This window comes from Rhinopithecus bieti, unplaced genomic scaffold (genome assembly GCF_001698545.2).
Source record: "Rhinopithecus bieti isolate Rb0 unplaced genomic scaffold, ASM169854v2 scaffold_15296, whole genome shotgun sequence".
In the NCBI taxonomy this organism is placed as follows: domain Eukaryota; kingdom Metazoa; phylum Chordata; class Mammalia; order Primates; family Cercopithecidae; genus Rhinopithecus; species Rhinopithecus bieti.
In genome coordinates this window covers 3,744,487-3,765,067 of record NW_016809075.1, presented here as the reverse complement: position 1 = coordinate 3,765,067, position 20,581 = coordinate 3,744,487, and the positions used below count along the sequence as shown (strand labels likewise).

Sequence of the window (20,581 nt, the reverse complement as noted above, 5' to 3'; positions counted from 1 at the left end):
ACTGCACTCCAGCCTGGGCGACAAAGCGAGACTCTGTCTCAAAAAATAATAATAATAATAAAAATAAATAAATAAATAAACAAACCTGAGAAATAATTGTTCCTTTGAGAAAACAAACATGCTAGCAACCTATTATTTTATTGGTAACAAAGTTATGTAAAACACTATCAAACATAAGCTCTCTCCTTTTTCCTGTATCTCAGCAGCTCCCTGACCTTCACAATTTGTGGTTCTCAGCATGTGCTCTGTGCCTCAGCCCCATCCCCTTCACCAGTGACCCATCCAATCATTTCTGCAGCTAAACCCTAAGCACTGTGTAAATACCTTTTCCTTGTAAGCAGTCCAACTGGCCCAGGTTGAATCCACTTGTGGCTCTCTCATGTCCATGTCCCTTGATTTGAATAATTCATTTGAAACCATCTTCCAATATAGGCTGTAGTATCTTGGGTAAAGACCGCCATCTGTTTTATTTGCTTCTGTTCTCCCTAACCTGTGTCACTACCTGCTCACTGAGGGTATAGTCAGAATATTCTAAGCTGACCATCACCCTGCTGTAAATACTGGAGGTCTTGGCCAAGTGAGGTGGCTCACGGCTATAATCCCAGCACTTTGGGAGGCTGAGGCAGGCGGATCACGAGGTCAAGAAATCGAGACCATCCTGGCTAACATGGTGAAACCCCGTCTCTACTAAAAATACAAAAAATTAGCCGGGCGAGGTGGCGGGCGCTGTAGTCCCAGCTACTCAGGAGGCTGAGGCAGGAGAATCCCCTGAACCCGGGAGGCGGAGCTTGCAGTGAGGCGAGATTGCATCACTGCACTCCAGCCTGGGTGACAGAGTGAAACTCCATCTCAACAAATAAAATATAAAAAAATAAATAAATAAAAGAAATAAAATTAAAAATACTGGTCTCAGCACAACCCTGGGAAGTCCACACCCTAGAAAGAATGTGTGAATGTTAATCCCACCCTTACTACAACAAGAAACTTTTATTTTCTTACTGGAAAATGGCTAAAAACAGTTTATTGGAGGACTTTTTTTATTTTTAAAGAGCTGGGGTCTCACTTCGTGGCCCAGGCTGGAGTGCAGTGGTATGATCACAGCTTACCATAACCTGAAACTCCTGGGCTCAAGTGATTTTCCCAGCTCAGCCTTCCAAACAGCTGGAGGACTTTAATACAGGAGAATATAGATAGAAGTAAAGGAAATTCAGTTTGGTTTCGTGACATAGGTGACCACTCTCCCATCTTTAAATACCCTCTCCTGGAGGATTCCAGGAAGGGACACCCAATTCATTCTCCTCCTAAGTCACTGGCCTGCCCAGTCTATTGCAGGCTGCTCCTCCTGCTAACCTTGGAGGTGGACAGCCATTGGTCTCCTGAGCAATTGTCTTCTGCTATACTTTGCCCCTTACCCTGAAACAAGGTGGCCTCTGCTAGACCCAGAGCATCAAATAGCATCCATATGATAATGTTCTCAAATTTTCATTTAGATCTCTCAGGCTCCAGATCCAATACGCTGGTCAACACTTCGCTTGTTTGACTCAAACATGCCATGAGTGATTACAAAACATAACCCTTTATTTCCCCTCCAATCATCTCCCCTGGCCTTGCTCCTCTGAGTGATGGGCAGCACCCAGGGGCTCTGAAAATAAGACTCATAGTTGACTCTCTTCTCTCCTTTGCTCCATCAGAAATTCTTTGGGAGCTGCCCCTGCCTGTGTAACTCCTAGTCAACCTTCAGGTTTTGTTTTGTTTTTGGATGGAGTCTCACTCTTTTGCCCAGGCTGGAGTCCAGTGCCATGATCTCAGCTCACTGCAACCTCCACCTTCCAGATTCAAGCCATTCTCCTGCCTCAGCCTCCCATGTAGCTGGGATTACAAGCATGTGCAACCACGCCTGGCTAATTTTTGTATTTTTTAGTACAGACAGGGTTTCACCATGTTGGCCAGGTTGGTCTGGTCTGGAATTCCGGACCTCAAGTGATCAGCCCACCTCAGCCTCCCAAAGTGTTGGATTATAGGTGTGAGCCATCGCACCCGGCCATCTTCAGGCTTTGAGAATTAGTCCCACTGGGGAAGCCTCCCGTAACCTCTTAGACTAGTGAGAACCCTTTCTACCATCATATTTTAGAGCCACACACTATTCTCTCCTGCACTGAAGACAATCACCACTGATCCTCTGTTTATATTCAGAACTGGTAAATAGTGGGATTGATGGGGCCTTTCCCCCCCCCCCGGAACCTGGCTCCAAAAACACAGCTTGGGTTCATAACTAGACTTCTCAGTACACAACCTTCTGTCAATATCCGCTAACATTACCCAAACCCACGCCAGCACAACCTCTCTTGAAACTACAACTACAGCTTTTAAGCTGATCTCCCAGCTCCCCTCTACCATCTATTCTCTGCCCACCAGTAGGAGTAAGCTTCTTCAAACACAAACCAAACATCACTTTTCTGCTCAAAATCCTATAAAAGGCTGGGTGCAATGGCTCACACCTATAATCCCAGCACTTTAGGAGGCCAAGATGGGCGAATCACAAGGTCAGGAGTTCGAGACCAGCCTGGCCAATACGGTGAAACCCCGTCTCTACTAAAAATACAAAAATTAGCCAGGAATGGTGGCAGACACCTGTAGTGCCAGCTACTCTGGAAGCTGAAGCAGGAGAATCACTTGAATCCAGGAGGCGGAGGTTGGAGTGAGCCGAGATCGCGCCATTGCACTCCAACCTGGATGACAGAGCGAGACACTGTCTCAAAAAAAAAAAAAAAGTGTAACCTATCTTTAAAAGTATAACTTATCCTATAAAACTGTAACCTTACTGCGTATCTAACTATGTCTTTTATTACCTCAGCACTCTATGTTCCATGGACCAACACGATGGCACATGGGAGCGAGTTAGAAATGCGGACTCTCACACTCTGTCCCTAACCTGCTGAACCAGAAGCTGAATTTGAAGATCCATACTTCCCTGTGAAATTTCAGAAGTGCATCTTACAAGTTTCCCCCTTAACCTGACCCAGCCATAAGGGTACTGCATATTCCTCACCACTGGGATATTTGAATTAACAGAACATCTCAGGTGGGGGCAGCAAGGGGCTGGGGCTGGAACTGGGAGAGGAGACAAGTGAGACATCCTTAAGAAGATGATGTGGTCAGGGCAAGGCCGCCTTCCCAGCACTGGTATGGCCTGGCCCATTGCTCCTGAAGTGCAGGAATGGCCACTCATGGGAACTGATCAGGAGGATGCATGTGTAGTCAGCAGTGTGCTGAGGCTGTAGTGCTTGCACATGGCAACCAATGTGCTCAGTCTGGGATTCAGCGAAGCGTGTGCACCAGCAGGCAGCAAAAGGGTCCCCCTTGTCAGTCAGCCCATCCTGCTCGGGGATGGGCTGAAAGTGATGGAGAAGAAGGGTTTTCTTTGCTCCAAGAGGCCAGTGGTAAAGTCACAACAAATACCAAAATGTCATGTTTCATAAGCTCTTTAGTATACAGCAATTCTAAAACCATCTAAGAATTAAACATATCTCTGGGCACAGTGGCTCACACTTGCAATCCCAGCACTTTCAGAGGCTTAGGTTAGAGGATCGTTTAAGGCCAGGAGCGAGGGGCCAGCCTGGGCAACATAGTGAGATCTCTATCTCTAAAAAAAAAAAAAAGAAAAAATTAGCAAGGTGTGGCAGGGTGTGCCTCTAGTTCCAGTTACTTGGGAGCCTGAGGCAAGAGGATGCCCTGAGCCCAAGTTCGAGGTTACAGTGAGCTATGATCATGCCACTGTACTCTATCCTGGTGACAAAGTGAGACCCTATCTCTAAACAAAAAAATAAAGGAGAGGCAATTAAAACTACTTGTCTATTAGAAATGCACTTCAATGCTGGATGCGGTGGCTCACGCCTATAATACCAATGCTTTGGGAGGCCAAGGAGGGTGGATCACCTGAGGTCACGAGTTCAAGACCAGCCTGGCCAACATGGTGAAACCTCGTCTCTACTAAAAGTACAAAAATTAGCTGGGCATAGGGACAGGCACCTGCAATCCCAGCTACTCAGGAGGCTGAGGCAGGAGAATTGCTTGAACTCAGGAGGTGGAGGTTGCAGTGAGCCAAGATCGTGCCACTGTACTCCAGCCTGGGCAACAGAGTGAGACTCCATCTCAAAAAAAAAAAGAAAGAAATATGTAAATATTTTTTATTTTTAGAGACAGGATCTCATTCTGCTGCCCATGCTAGAGTGCAGTGATGTGATTTTGACTCATTGGAACCTCAGCCTCCCAGGCTCAAGCAATCCTCCCACCTTAGCCTCCCTAGTAGCTGAGACTACAGGTACATGCCACCACACCTGGCTAATCTGTGTATCTTTTGTAGAGACAGGGTTTTGCCATGTTACCCAGGCTAGCCTCTAACTCCTGGGCTCAAGTGATCCACCTCCCTTGGACTCCTTAAGTGCTAGGATTACAGATGTGAGCCACTGTGCCTAACCCAAATACGTCTTTTTAAAAAAGGGACCTGCCATGCGTGGATTTAGGTATGCCCAGGGGTGGTGGCACCAATCTCCTGCACATATCAGGGGATAACTGCATTTGAAAGAAACTGAGGCTAATTAAGGCTTTACTATGTGTTTACATTCATAGGGTTTATCTCCAATGAGAATTATTTCTATCTGAAATGAAATAACGTTAAAGAATATTTTCCTACATTTCACACATTTATAGAGTATCTCTCCAGTGAGTCCTTTTATGTCTATGCAAGGACCTGAGAGAATTCAATGCTTTTCTACATTTCTTACATTCATATGACTTCTCTCCAGAGTTAATCCTTTCATGTACTTTTTTTTTTTTTTTTTTGAGATAGGATCTGGCTCTGTTGCCCAGGCTGGAGTGCAGTGTGTCTTGGCTCACTGCTAGTCCCACCCCTTGGGCTCAAGAGATCTTCCCACCCCAGCCTCCCAAGTAGCTGGGACTACAGGTGCATACCACTACATCTGCTAATTTTTCTATTTTTTGTAGGGACAGGGTTTCACCATTTTGCCCAGGCTAGTCTCAAGTTCCTGAGGTCAAGTGATCTGCCCACCCAAAGTGGTGGCATTACAGGCGTGAGCCACTGTGTCCAGCCTCGTGTACTTTTAAGTTACCAAAATGACTGAAGGCTTCAAAATGACCAAAGGGAATGGCTTCCCTACATATTTTACACTTACAGGGTTTTTCTGCTCTGTGAGTTGTTATATGTTGACAACAGTATTTAAAAAGAATTGATTGCTTTCCCACATTCCTTACATTCATATAGTATCTCTCCAGTGTGAGTTGTTTCATGATTTTGAAAGGAATAAAAATTATGAAAGGCTTTCCCACATTTACATTTATAGGGTTTCTGTCCAGTGTAAGTTTATTCATGATGTCAAAGGGAACTGGAAATATAGAAGACTTTATCATTGTTTACATTCAATTTGTTTCTCTCCAGTGAGTCTTTTCATGTCTTTGACATACACTGGGATAAACAAAGGCTTTCCCACATACCTTGCATTTATTCGGCCCATCTCCCGTATGCATTACCATATGTCTTCGAAAGCTTGAGCTATGAGATAACGCTTTCCCACACTGCTTGCATTCATAGGGTTTCTCGCCACTGTGAGACTTTTCGTGTCTTTGACATACACTGGGATAAACAAAGGCTTTCCCACATACCTTGCATTTATGAGGTCCACCTCCAGTGTGCATTATCATGTGTCTTCGAAAGCTTGAGCTATGAGATAACGCTTTCCCACACTGTTTGCATTCATAGGGTTTCTCTCCTGTGTGAATTCGTTCATGATATCGAACTAAACTGGGACGATCAAAGCCTTTCCCACATATCTTACATTTATGAGGTCGATCTCCAGTGTGCCTTTTCATGTGTATTTGAAAGCTTCCAAGATGATGAAATGCTTTCCCGCACTGCTTACATTCATAGGGTTTCTCTGCACTGTGAGTGGTTTCATGTCTTCGAAGGGAACTGGAAACACTGAAGGCTTTCCCACATTGTTTACATGTATAGGGTTTCTCTCCAGTGTGAGTTCTTTCATGTCTTATATAGGAACTGGAATCAGGCAAGGCCTTAGAACACTGCTTACATTCATACGCTTTCTCTCCCGTGTGCATTCTCTCATGTCTTAGATAGGAACTGTAAAAAGGAAAGGCTTTGGAACACTGCTTACATTCATACGGTTTCTCTCCAGTGTGCGTTCTTTCGTGCATACGCAATAAACTGGGCCAAAAAAAAGCTTTCCCACACAACTTACATTTATAAGGTCTGTTTCCATCTTGCACTACCATGTGTCTTCGAAGGTTTCTACGAGAACTGAAGGTTTTTCCACATTCCTTACACTCATAGCGTTTCTTTCCAGTGTGAGGCCTTCCACATGACTGAAAGGAGTGATGATAACTGAAGGCTTTCCCATGTTGTTTATGTGTATGTGGCTTCTCGCCATATTCCTGATAGTCACATGGTTTGTATCCAGCATCAACTCTGATGTGGCTATTAAGGGATAAATGACCCANACCTGGTCAGATATACCTTTTTATTTTATTTTTATTATTATTATTATTATTTGAGACGGAGTCTCGCTCTGTCACCCAGGCTGGAGTGCAGTGGCCGGATCTCAGCTCACTGCAAGCTCCGCCTCCCGGGTTCCCGCCATTCTCCTGCCTCAGCCTCCCGAGTAGCTGGGACTACAGGCGCCCGCCACCTCGCCCGGCTAGTTTTTTGTATTTTTTAGTAGAGATGGGGTTTCACTGTGTTAGCCAGGATGGTCTCGATCTCCTGACCTCGTGATCCGTCCGTCTCGGCCTCCCAAAGTGCTGGGATTACAGGCTTGAGCCACCGCGCCCGGCCAGATATACCTTTTTAACATTACCATGCAAAGTGTAGGCTTCAAGCCCTGTTTGAACATGAATGAACTGAATGCTATGCAAGACAACCCAACACCAGCAGGGTTTTTGGTTTTTTTGTCTTTTAATTAATTTATTTTTTGAAACAGGATCTTGCTCTGTCACCCATGCTGGAGTGCAGTAGCAGGATGATGGTTCATGCAGCCTTGACCTCCTGAACTCAAATGATCTACCTACTTCAGCTTCATGAGTAGCTGGAACTATAGGTATGCACCAACACACTTGGCTAATTTTTTTTTTTTTTTTTTTTTTTTTTTGAGACGGAGTCTTGCTGTGTCACCAGGCTGGAGTGCAATGGTGTAATCTTGGCTCACTGAAACCTTCACCTCCTATGTTCATGCAATTCTCCTGCCTCAGCCTCCCAAGCAGCTGGGGTTAAAGGTGCACACCACCATGATCAGCTAACTTTTGTACTTTTGTAGAGAAAGGGTTTCGCTATGTTGGCCAGGCTGGTCTCAAACTCCTAACTTCAAGTAATCTGCTCGCCTCAGCCTCCTAAAGTGCTGAGATTATAGGCGTGAGCCACCATGTCCAGCCTCATATGTAAATTCTTAGAATATGTTTTAGGAGGAAATTTTTAAAGACTAAATAAATTTAGGCTGGTGCAGTGACTTACGCCTGTAATCCTAGCATTTGGGGAGGCCAAGGCAGGCAGATTACTTGAGCGTAGGAATTCAAGACCAGCCTGGGAAACATGCCAAAACCCTGTCTCTACAAAACATACAAAAATTAACCAAGTGTGGTGGCGTGCACGTGTAGTCCCGGCTACTCAGGAGGCTCTGGTGGGAGGGTCACATGAACCTGGGAGGTTGAGGCTGCAGTGAGTCAAGATCATGTCACTGCACTCCAGCCTGGGCAACAAAGCAAGGCCCTGACTAAAAATAATAATAAAAATAATTTTAAAAAATAAAAAATAAATTTAAGCTGGGCTTGTTCATTTTGTTTTTAAAATTTCCTTTCATTCTGAGAATCACTTCAGAAACATAACTTTCTCCTGTGAGTGCAAATTACCTTAGATTTCTCCTAGGATTTTTGTTCTGATCTTCAGTATTCTGGCCTTCCCATATCTTTCCTAAAAGGTAGACCCAGAAAATCACTATACATTATTATAAAATTATATAAAACACTAAGATTTTACATATACTGCAATCATACATGATTCATTCATCAAACTACAGTTAATTCTGTACAGTTTGGGGGTGGAGGCAGAGTCTCACTCTGTTGCCTACGTTGGAGTGCACTGGCACGATCTCGGCTCACGGCAACCTCCGCCTCCCAGGTTCAAGCGATTCTCCTGCTTCAGCCTCCTGAGTAGCTGGGACTACAGGTGCCTGCCACCACACCCAGCTAATTTTTGTATTTTTATTGGAGATGGGGTTTCACCACGTTGGCCAGGTGGATCTCGAACTCCTGACCTCAAGTGATCTTCCCACCTCGGCCTCCCAAAGTGCTGGGATTACAGACATGAGCCACTGTACCCAGCCTTACAGTTGATTCTCTAACAACACATGTTTGAACTGCACAGCTCCACCTATATATGAATTTTCTTCAGTTTCTGCTGTCCCTAAGACACCAAGATCAATCCCTCCTCTTACTTAGCCTTCTCAATGTAAAGATGAGGATAAAGACCTTTTCATCATCTACCTCCACTTAATGAATAGTAAATATAGTTTCTCTTCTTTATGATTTTCTTATCAGTATTTTCTTTCTCTAGCTCACTTTATTGTGAGAATATAGTATGTAATACATGACTTACAATATATGGATTAATATGGATTAATCAACTTTATTTTATTATTTTATTTTTTTGAGAGGGATTCTCGCTGTGTCTCCCAGGCTGGAGTGCAGTGGCATGATCTCGGCTCACTGCGACCTCTGCCTCCTGGGCTCAAGTGATTCTACTGCCTCGGCCTCCTGAGTAGCTGGGATTATAGGCACATGCCACCATGCCTGGCTAACTTTTGTATTTTTAGTAGAGACGGGGTTTCACCATGTTGGTCAGGCTGGTCTCGAACTCCTGACCTCGTGATCCACCTGCCTTGGCCTCCCAATGTGCTGGGATTACAGGCGTGAGCCACCGTGCCCAGCCAATCAACTTCTTATGTTAGCAATAAGGCTGCTGGTCAATGGCTGCCTAAGCTGTGGTGGACAAAAAATTATATGAGGAAATACTTCTTTCAGGGCTGTCACCTCTGAATTCTGTGTTGTTCAAGAGTCCATCACATGCCCTTTCCATATTTCAAATCATTGAACAGCACTGATGACCATGAAACAAATGTCTGTAATTGATTAAGTGAAGACATGATACCATCCTTACTTATACAGTCCAGGTTCCTGATGGTTTCTTGCATCACATATCTGTACAAATTCTTCTGTGATGGACCCAACAAAGCCCATTCCTCCTGGGTGAAGTTCACAGCCACATCCTCAAAGGCCACTGTGTCCTGAAACATTAAAAAGTTACTTTACCGGCTGGGCGCGGTGGCTCAAGCCTGTAATCAGCACTTTGGAGGCCGAGAGGGCGATCACGAGGTCGGAGACGAACCATCCTGGCTAAACACGGTGAAACCCCGTCTCTACTAAAAACTACAAAAAACTAGCCGTGGACGTGGGCGGCCCTGTAGTCCCAGCTACTCGGGGAGGCTAAGCAGGAGAATGGCGTGAACCGGGAGGCGGAGCTTGCAGTGAGCTGAGATCCGGCCACAGCACTCCAGACTGGGTGACAGAGCGAGACTCCGTCTCAAAAAAAAAAAAAAAAGCTTCTCACGTGGCTGGGTGCAGTGCTCACACCTGTAATTCCAGCACTTTGGGTGGCTGAGGTGGGCGGATCACCTGAGGTCAGGAGTTCAAGACCAGCCTGACCAATATGGAGAAACCCCATCTCTATGAAAAATACAAAATTAGCCAGGTGTGGTGGCACATGCCTCTAATCCCAGCTATTTGGGAGGCTGAGGCAGGAGAATTGTTTGAACCCAGGAGGTGGAGGTTGCGGTGAGCCAAGACTGCGCCATTGCACTCCAGCCTGGTTGACAAGAGTGAAACTCTGTCTCAAAAACAAACAAACAAAAACCCTCTTACCAACAAAGTGACAGTTTTTCAAAAACAGATAAAGGATTTTGAAACTATAATATTCAGCACCCCATACCATTAACAAAGAGATAAACAAATAGATAAATAAAAGTGTAGCCGGGCGCGGTGGCTCAAGCCTGTAATCCCAGCACTTTGGGAGGCCGAGACGGGCGGATCACGAGGTCAGGAGATCCAGACCATCCTGGCTAACACGGTGAAACCCCGTCTCTACTAAAATACAAAAAACTAGCCGGGCGAGGTGGCGGGCGCCTGTAGTCCCAGCTACTCGGGAGGCTGAGACAGGAGAATGGCGTGAACCCGGGAGGTGGAGCTTGCAGTGAGCTGAGATCTGGCCACTGCACTCCAGCCTGGGTGACAGAGCAAGACTCCATCTCAAAAAAAAAAAAAAAAAAAAAGGAGTGAAAAATGGTAGAAAACCCTTGTGGAGTTTTTACTTGTCCTTGGCCCAATCACTCCCCACCTCTGTGCCAGTCTTGAAGACAGCAGCCTGAGATCCCAGTGTGGAACTCTGGTCACTATTCTAGAGAAAGCAGATCAGATGTTATTCACAAATTATTGTCTTTGTATTTTCCAATCATTCTGGGGATGATCAGAAGGTGTGAAACAAGGCTCTCTTTTCTTTTTAATCTACAATGGAATCCAGTTAGGGTCAAACATAAGAAATGCTGAAAAATGGTGCAAAATACACAAATAGCCTGCAACTACTTGGGACAACAGATTGTAGTTAAGACATACATCAAGGCCAGGCGCGGTGGCTCATGCCTGTAATCCCAGCACTTTGGAAGGCCAAGACGGGCAGATCATGAAGTCAGGAGTTTGAGACCAGTCTGGCCAACATAGTGAAACCCCGTCCTCTGAAAATATAAAAATTAGGCACGCTTGGTGGTGCATGCCTGTAACCCAGTAGCTGAGGCAGGAGAAATGCTTGAACCCAGGAAGCGGAGGTTCCAGTGAGCCGAGATGACGCCACTGCACTCCAGCCTGGGCGACAGAGCAAGACTTCATTTCAAAAAAACAAAACAAACATCAACAAACCAACAGATGATTCGCTGAAAAGATCTGTAAAATTGATAAGCCCACAGCAAAGTTAACATAGAAAAAAGAGAGGCCATCACTACTAACCCTATGGACATTAAGAGCACCATGAAATATTAGAAACAACTGAATGGCCACATATTTGATAAATTACATGGAATGGACCAATTTCATAAAAGATACAATCTACCAAAACTCATAAAATAACACCAAGTAATATGAATAGGCCTACATCTATTGAAGAAATTGAATCAATAAATGATAAATATCCCAAGAAAAAGGAACAGGCAAGGATGGTTTCACTGGTGACTTATGGCAAATACTTATGGAAGAAATGATACCAATTCTCTACAATGTCTTCCAGAAAACAGAAGCAGAGGTAGGAAATACTTTCTTTTTTATTTTTATTTTTTGAGACTGAGTTTTGCTCTTGTTGCCCAGGCTGGAGTGCAATGGCGCGATCTTGGCTCACTGCAACCTCTGCCTCCCAGGTTCAAATAATTCTCCTGTCTCAGCCTCCCGAGTAGCTGGGATTATAGGCACCTGTCACTATGCCCAGCTAATTTTTGTATCTTAGTAGAGACAGGGCTTCCCCATGTTGGCCAGGCTGGTCTTGAACTCCTGACCTCAGGTGATCCATCCACCTCAGTCTCCCAAAGTGCTAGGATTACAGGTGTGAGCCACCATGCCCGGCACAGAGGTAATACTTTCTAATTGATGTTACAAGGCCAACATTGCCCTAGTACTAAAAACAGACATTACAGACATATCTCCACTATGTAAGGACATAAAGGGAAGATTGCCATCTTTAAACCTGGAAGCGGGCCCTAACCAGAGATCTGACCTACTTGAACTTGAATTCCCAGCCTCTACCCCTTTGAGAAATGAACGAATATTGTTTAAGGCATGCAGTTTATGGCAATCTAGTATAGCAACCCTATGTAATTAAGACAGGGAAGCCCTTTCTCTACCACACATCAAGGTTTTGAAGTCTACAGTAATCAGAAGAGTATGGTGTTAGCAAAGTGATGGGTACAAAGTCCAACGGAAAATGGCAAATTCTGGAACAAGAGCATCTATTTAAGGTATGAGAAACTATGGCACAGCAGGTATTGCCAGACAGTGATACAAATGACAGCCACTTCAACCCAAAGAGCAGGGACAAATTCTTAACTCCAGGAGAGTAATCAATCTTCTGCCTAACACCTCCATATACAATAATCAACTAATTACAGATCTGCTTATTTTCATGAATTTTTATTCACTCTATTACCTCAGCTTCCATTTTGAATGTGGTTCTACCTTTCTCATACCAGAAAAGTATTTTAAGAGCCTTGAGACAGTATTCATTTTCTGTAGTCATCATGGAAGAAAGTTTTTTCCAATTTATTTTTCCTGGTAGCATTTTCTCTGCTAAACCCTGAAATTCTATTTGAGATAATCCAATTAAAAAACTAAACAACAACAACAAAACAGACCTGGGAAACTTGCTATACAGGCTCTGTGTAGTATGACAGAAAAGTAAACAAAAATTTTTTAAAGGCATATAGGACTAGATCTATATAATTTGTTTTCTGAAATCCAACTCTCTCTTGTCCCTTTAGGAACATCTTATCTTCTCTATCAATCTCTAATGATAGAATGCATTTTTTTTTTTTTTTTTTGAAACGGAGTCTTGCTCTGTCGCCCAGGCTGGAGTGCAGTGGCCGGATCTCAGCTCACTGCAAGCTCCGCCTCCCGGGTTTATGCCATTCTCCTGCCTCAGCCTCCCGAGTAGCTGGGACTACAGGCGCCCGCCACCTCGCCCGACTAGTTTTTTGTATTTTTTAGTTAGAGACGGGGTTTCACCGTGTTAGCCAGGATGGTCTCGATCTCCTGACCTCGTGATCCGCCCATCTCGGCCTCCCAAAGTGCTGGGATTACAGGCTTGAGCCACCACGCCCGGCCTAGAATGCATTTTACAGTTAAGAAAAAACTGAACAGAAATGACTGAACAAATCTTCTCAAGGTTGACAACCCCAGGGAGGGGCAGTGCTGACTGGAACACAGACAAGTCTCATTCAAGGGTTAGGTCAGGTCCTCCTGTCACCTGGGACATCCCCCAGCCCCAAGCTGCTCATTGAAGTGCTCAGTGACTACTCCCCACCCCGAACCACCAGACGCCACACTGTGTACTTTCAGGCTCTTGCACCACCTCACTGGGGTAAGATATCCTTGACCTTTCGGATAGTTTTTCTTGCTTCACTAGTCTAAAAGAATTCAAAGGATGGGAATGATTTCTATTTTACCCTCTCAATACCAGCAACTGAGTGTCTGACCAGCCATGTCTCTAAGAAATGAAAACTGGGCTTGGGGTGAGAAAATTGAGTATCCCAGGGCTTAACTTTTTACAAGAGGATACCAGGGGAATCCTCCCACCACAGGGGATCCAACTCTTCCCCTGGGAGGCCCCAGCCCTGCATCTCAGGCTGTCCTCCGGGAGGAGTGACCCAGGGGCTGATATTCACTACCCTCCAAGACAAGGCTGCTGTATCCACTTGGTGCCAGTCCCAGGCAGTTATCAAAGCCAGCACCAGGAGAAGATAGGGTGGGCTCAGGACTCATCAGCCGGTGGTTTCCAAAGGGGAACCTCAACCCAGACACATTCAGATAAGGTGCCTGTGCCCAGGGAAGATAAAAGGAGGAGAGGCGCAGACGTTTTTCTTGTTCGTTTTTACAGCGGAGTGGTTAAACCACCTGACAGGTGGTTATTCTCTGCATCCTCACATATGAAACACTCACAAACAAAAATAGTATCTTCTAAAAAAGAGTCATATATTGCTACCCGGGGGAAAAAATGACAGTTAAAATACTGCGTTTGTTTGAAATACAGCCTAGGGGACAAAGAGTTCACTATGTTGCTGTGAACTGAGGACAGTGTGGAGTCTTAATTAGGGGAAAGGTTAAGGGGAACAGGGGAAAAGGCTGTTAAAATCTTAATTAGGGAAAGGCTAAGGGGAACAGGGGAAAGCAGAAAGATAAAGCAAATAAGCTATAAATCTGTCTATCTTCATGTCCAGAGAATTTAAACAAAAGAGAATGCAGGTAAGTTACAGGTCTAACTTTGTCTTTTTTCTTTTTTTTTTTTTTTTTGAGACGGAGTCTCCCTCTGTCACCCAGACTGGATTGCAGTGGCACGATCTCAGTTCACTGCAACTGCCACCTCATGGGTTCAAGCGATTCTCCTGCCTCAGCCTCTCGAGTAGCTGGGATTACAGGCATATGCCACCACTTGCAGCTAATTTTTGTATTTTTACTAGAGAAGGGGTTTCGCCATCTTGGCCAGGCTGGTCTGGAACTCCTGTACATATCTAACTTTCTTTATGGCCCAAGACATATGGCCCAAGACATGGCCTTCTTGCCCAGATAACGCACTTAATTCACAGACTTCCTGCTCACCATCAAACGCCTCAATTTATCAAACACCGGGGCTGACAGAGGAATGCAAGTTAAGCTCCCTGCTGCCTTGGCACCCTGCTGCTTTGGCACTATCAATCAGTCCAAGTTCCATTCTATAAAATCGCCCACAAGCCTCGGTTTCTCTCCTGCAGGCTTCCCATGGCCTCCCTTGCGATGGATTTTCCTACTTTCGCTAATAACTCTACCTACAACTGTCTCGGTAAAAATTCTTTTATCCCAGCATTACCGGCCCAGATAGCAGTCGTTCCTCTGTGACAGAGAGAAATCAGCTTTATTAAATGCAGGGCGAAATCTGGAAATCTAGGGATTTACTGCCAGCCCCAGGAGTTAGGGTGAGGAGACAAGATAAGGCATTAGACACCTGCCTTCCCAAACCTTTGAAGACTCAGAGGGAAACCGGTCCCCTTTGGGAAGAAAACAGAGACTGAGGATCCCACAGATCACAGCTCCTCCCACGCACGAACCCCACACACGAGTGGGGATTCCCCCCATGACCCTCCCCCAATCTTGGAGAGAAGTGGGGCTCCGGGCGCAGAGCTGCCCAGAGAGGGCTCCGAGGTCCGGACCGCAGTCGCCGCGCAGGGACCAGACAGGACGCCCGGGGTCCCGGCTGCCGGCCCAGCCTCATCCTGCAGAGCAGAGCTGCGCCAGAGGGACTCGGGTCCCAGACCCGGGAGCTGACAGCGGGGAAGGCCCAGGTTTCGCCGTGGCCGGTTCTGGACGGTTCCAACCAGCCCTTCCCCACTTTTGGGACACTTGACCCTGCACACGCACCATTTCCCGGCTTCCGGGATGTTCCAGGGTACTCCCTCTGCTTCCCGCTGCCAGTGGGGGTCCCAGTGTGACAGAGGCCGCCACAGACTTTCCAGGGCGTCTCTCAGTGACCGAGGCTAAAGCTGGGCGCAGGGGCGTGGAGAAGACGCCGCGGGCTCTTTGAACCTCGCACCCTCTTCCCAGCCGCGCGCCTGATTGACAATTCCTACGACCTCGCCCCATGGCTCTGATTGGATAGGGCTCCAGGTCCAGCCCCTTGGGCACTGAGTGACAGAAGAAGCGATCACGCAGTGCTGAGTAGAGCAGGATGAACGAGTTCCAGGCACAGCCCTTGACAGGGCAGGCTTCCTCCCAGAGCTGTGTAATGATCCCTTCCACTCAGCGGGCCCTTACTGCCTTTTCCTCCTGGAGAAGGAGTCACAAGTGTTTTGCAGGGAATCCCAGACTCAGCGGTCCGGTGGAGCCATTTCCCTGGCCTTAGAACAGAGGGAAGCCCAAGGCCACACAGGCCACACTGCAGCAGGAGGGGGGCCTGATGTCCACCGGGCGTCAGGATTTGAGGATGAGACTCTTGGCAGCAAGGTCAAGCCTTCCTCTCTCACCTTGCATCTCAATCTACTCATTTTCAGCCAAGGAAATAAAAACAGGTCAAGAACGGTATTAAAGTATCAAATGTGTGGAAGAACTGAAACCATACGGCAGCAATAAATGAATGAATGAATCAAAACAAAAATGAATCAAAACAGAAAAAAAAAAGCAAAAACTTGAACTAGTGCAGATAAGCAGCCTGCTGCCCTCATACTTCACAAGCAAAAGTCCCATTCAGGAGGCTAAAAATATTCCCAGACTTGGCAGCCAGACTCTTGACTGTTGAAATGGAACTCCAGAGTGAACCAAAACCTGGTGATGAGACTGGGACACTGAAGGATTTGGCTCTGGGAGCTCAACATACTTCCCTGTGCCCTCTGCAGAGTGTGGAAATGGTCTCTCCGTCAAGACGTGCATTTTCACCAGCAGGAGAGTTTCATGTAAAGTTAGTTTAAGGGCCCAGCGCGGTGGCTCACGCCTGTAATCCAGCACTTTGGGAGGCCAAGGCGGGTGGATCACCTGAGGTCACGAGTTGGAGACCAGCCTGGCCAACATAGTGCAACCCCATCTCTACTAAAAATACAAAATTAGCTGGGCATGGTGGCGGGCACCTGTAATCCCAGCTACTCGGGAGGCTGAGGCAGGAGAATCACTTGAACCTGGGAGGTGGAGGTTGCAGTGAGCCAAGATCGAGCCATGGCATTCCAGCCTGGGTTACAGGGTGAGACCTGGTCTCAAAAAAAAAAAAAAAAAAAAAAGTTAGTTTAAGGCACTGACCTACATAAACTGTCAAATTAATCAACCCTTTACCCAGANTCACTGGATATAGGAATCTGGATTGACATTTCCTAGGAACTCATCACCCGATTTTTCCTCAGATCCCAAAGTCCCTAGCCAGTCTGCCTTCTTCTCCACCGTTTAGAGTCTTATGTTTGTTTTGTATTTCACGTCCAGGGTTTTTAGTGGCATGTAGCAAGAGAAATAAGGAAAAGTATGTCTGTCCTACCTTCCCAGAAGCAGACATCGCCCACACACATTTTATTTTATTTCATTTTTTTGAGACAGTCTCACTCAGTCGCCCAGGCTGGAGTGCAGTGGCGCGATCTCCGCTCACTGCAAGCTCCGCCTCCCGGGTTCACGCCATTCTCCTGCCTCAACCTCCTGAGTAGCTGGGACTACAGGCGCCCGCCACCACGCCTGGCTAATTTTTTATATTTTTAGTAGAGATGGGGTTTCACCGTGTTAGCCAGGATGCTCTCGATCTCCTGACCTCCTGATCCGCCCGCCTCGGCCTCCCAAAGTGCTGGGATTACAGGCGTGAACCACCGCGCCCGGCCTACATATAAATGTTAAGTTCTGATTCTATGCGCAGCTTCGGCCTACGTGCAGGCAAGCACAGGCTGCGGAGGAAGCACCAAAGGGGGCTCTATTTGCCTCCCTTTGCAACCTTCAGAATGGGCTGGGTGTAGAGTCACTGCTTCAAACTCTGCTGCCCACTCTAGGTGGTTGGGGCTCAGAAAACAATGCCCCAAAAAGAAGACCTTGGAAGAAGCCTCAGAAGCAAAAGTTTTTCTCCGCAGAGGGCAGAGGAAAAACAGTCCCATTCTTGGAACTCTTAGTCCTACTTTTCTAACCAAGGCTAGCAATAGAAACGAGAATCTCTCTTCTCCAAAGTGGGTCATAGAATCCAGAACCCTTTTCCCCTAAATCCAGGCATAAAATCAAAACATATTACTCTAACTTTCCATTGCCCTTTCTGTGTAAAAACTGGCCATAAGCAAATTAACTGTCTAACAAATTAATTGTAGGTCAGGGGTGGCCCTGGGGCTTCCACATTGGAAGAAGAATCATCTTAGGCCATATATAAAATACACTAACAATAGCCGATGAGTTTTTTAAAAAGTAGCAAAAAAAAAAAAAATCCTAATGTTTTAAGAAAGATCATGAATTTGTATTGGGCTGCATCCAAAGCCGTCCTGGGCCATGGGTTGGACAAGCTTGCTGTAGGTCATACGACCTTCCATTTCAGAGTGGGTCCTGCCTCATACCCAAAGGAAGGAATGCATGTTCAAAAAGGCCAAGAACAATCTAGACACACAGGCCTTGATGGGTTTCCCCACTCAGTCTGTTAGCATTGGATCATACTCTTTTGGTCTAATCACATTTCTACATGGCTGTCCATATGTTGTTAAGCCTAAGCATAAAAATGAACAAGTTCCTTTGTATCTCTGGGTCTGTATTCTGAAGCTTCCCAGATATACACATTAAATAAAATTTGTCTGCTTTTCCTCCAATTAATCTGCCTTCTCTCCAATTAATTCAGCAAAACATCAGAGGGCAAGAGGGAACATTCCCCATGGCCTCTGTAAGAGTCTTCACTTGCTTCCCACCAGCACTGATGAGTTAACTGAGACAAAGACCCTCAATTCCACTGTTTGAATAAAAAATTGGCCGGGCGCGGTGGCTCAAGCCTGTAATCCCAGCACTTTGGGAGGCCGAGACGGGCGGATGCCGAGGTCAGGAGATCGACACCATCCTGGCTAACACGGTGAAACCCCGTCTCTACTAAAAAATATAAAAAACTAGCCGGGCGAGGTGGCGGGCGCTTGTAGTCCCAGCTACTGGGGAGGCTGAGGCAGGAGAATGGCGTAAACCCGGGAGGCGGAGCTTGCAGTGAGCTGAGATCCGGCCACTGCACTCCAGCCTGGGCGACAGAGTGAGACTCCGTCTCAAAAAGAAAAAAAAAAAAAAAAAAAAAAAAAAAAAAAAAAAAAAGAAAAAAAAAATTGGCAGTCTTGCGTTTCTTCCTGTGTTTATATATAAAAGTAGAGGAAAAAATATATATAAGATATTTAATAGGGATCTGGAAACTGGTAAATACACTGGGCATGGTGCCTTGGGCCTGTAATCCCTGCACTTTGGGAGGCAGGAGGATTGCTTGAGCCCAGGAATTGGAGACCAGCCTGGGCAACATGGGGAGATCCTCTTTCCTCTAAAACAAAACAAGGCCCAGTGCGGTGGCTCACGCCTGCAATCCCAACACTTTGGGAGGCCGAGGCAGGCAAATCACAAGGTCACGAGTTCAAGACCAGCCTGACCAACACAGTGAAACCGTGTCTCTATTAAAAATACTAAAAATTAGCCGGGCATGGTGGTGCATGCCTGTAATCCCAGCTACTCAGGAGGCTGAGGCAGGAGAATTGCTTGAACCCGGGAGGTGGAGGTTGCAGTGACCTGAGATCGCACCATTGCACTCCAGCTTGGGCAACAGAGCGAGACTCCATCTCAAAAACAAACAAATAAACAAAACCAACTGGTAAATATTCCTTTGAGAAACAAACATGCTAACAAACTATTATTTTTACCTTAACAAACTGTTGTGTAAAACGACTAATTAAATGTGAGCTTTCCCCTCTCCTTGGCTTCAGTTACTCCCTGACCTTCACAGTTCAGGGTTGACATCATGTGCTCTGTGCCTGGAGACGGACATGTCCCATTTATCCATTTGAAACCCCCTCTCAACCTCAGCCCACACCATTGACCCACTTAGTCATATCTGTATCTAACTCCTAAGCATTATATAAGTACTTTTTCCTTTTAAGCAAACTGGCCCAGGTTGAATTCACCTGTTGTTCTCATGCCCAGAATTTCATTTATTCATTTGAAACAGTCTTCCCATATAATGTCTTGGGTGAGCACATATCCATTTTATTTGCTTCTGTTCTTCTTAACCTGTCTCACTACCTGCTTAGTGAGGGTACAGAGAGAATATTCTAAGTGACCATCACCTGCTGTAAATACTGGAGGTCTCAGCACAACCCTGAGAAATCTGCACCAGGGAAAGGATGTGTGACTATTAATGTCACCCCTTACCGCAACAGTTAGCTTTTTTTGTTAGTTTGTTTGTTTTTTGTTTTTTGAGACAGGCTCTCGCTCTGTCACCTACACTGGAATGCAGTAGTGCCATCATGGCTCACTGCAGCCTCAACCTCCTGGGCTCAAGCGATCCTCCTACCTCAGCCTCCCAAGAGGCTAAGACTGCAGGCATGTCCCACCATGCCTGGCTAATTTTTGTATTTTTTTGGTAAAGATAGGGTTTCACCATGTTGGCCAGGCTGGTCTAAACTCTTAGACTCAGATGATCCACCCACCTTGGCCTCCCAAACTGTTGGGATTATAGGTGTGAGCCACGCTGTCTGGCCATTTTATTTTCCTTTCTGGAAAAAGGCTTTTAAAAATGGTTTTCCAGGGTACTTTCATATACAGCAATACAGATGATAAAAGTAAACATAACACCATTCAATTTGGTTTCATTTATATTATTTAATTTTTCAACAGTTAAGAAATCAAAAAATTCTGTCAACCTTAATTGGATCTCCCTGAATCTAAAAAGTGCAAAGAAAAAAATTCTACAAACAAAAACATGTAAGAGTCACTGAGGTGGTATGAAGAACCCTGAGAAGGTGACATTTAATGTGAGACATGAAATAATATATTAGTGTAAAAACTCAAGGCAAAGCCAGGTGCAGTGGTTTATGCCTGTTAGCTCTGCCCTTTGAGAGGCCAAAGCTAGAAGTTCAAGACCAGCCTGGGGAACAGAGTAAAACCACCATGTCTACCAAAAAATAAATAAATAAATAAATAAATAAATAAAAATTAGCTGAGCATGGTGGCATACACCTGTAGTCCTAGCTATTCAGGAGGCTGAGGCAGG

The 20,581-nt window shown here is 45.7% G+C and overlaps 1 protein-coding gene across 1 annotated transcript; it reads right to left on the bottom strand.

Moving 5' to 3' along the window:
- Positions 1 to 5,366: 5,366 nt before the first annotated feature.
- Positions 5,367 to 9,380, bottom strand: ZNF563 (zinc finger protein 563). Its single transcript, XM_017888438.1, is given in 3 exon segments — positions 5,367 to 6,636; positions 7,896 to 7,993; positions 9,239 to 9,380. Coding segments are annotated over 3 exon segments (1,434 nt in total). The 5' UTR covers positions 9,375 to 9,380; the 3' UTR covers positions 5,367 to 5,436.
- Between the last annotated feature and the right edge of the window lie 11,201 nt (positions 9,381 to 20,581).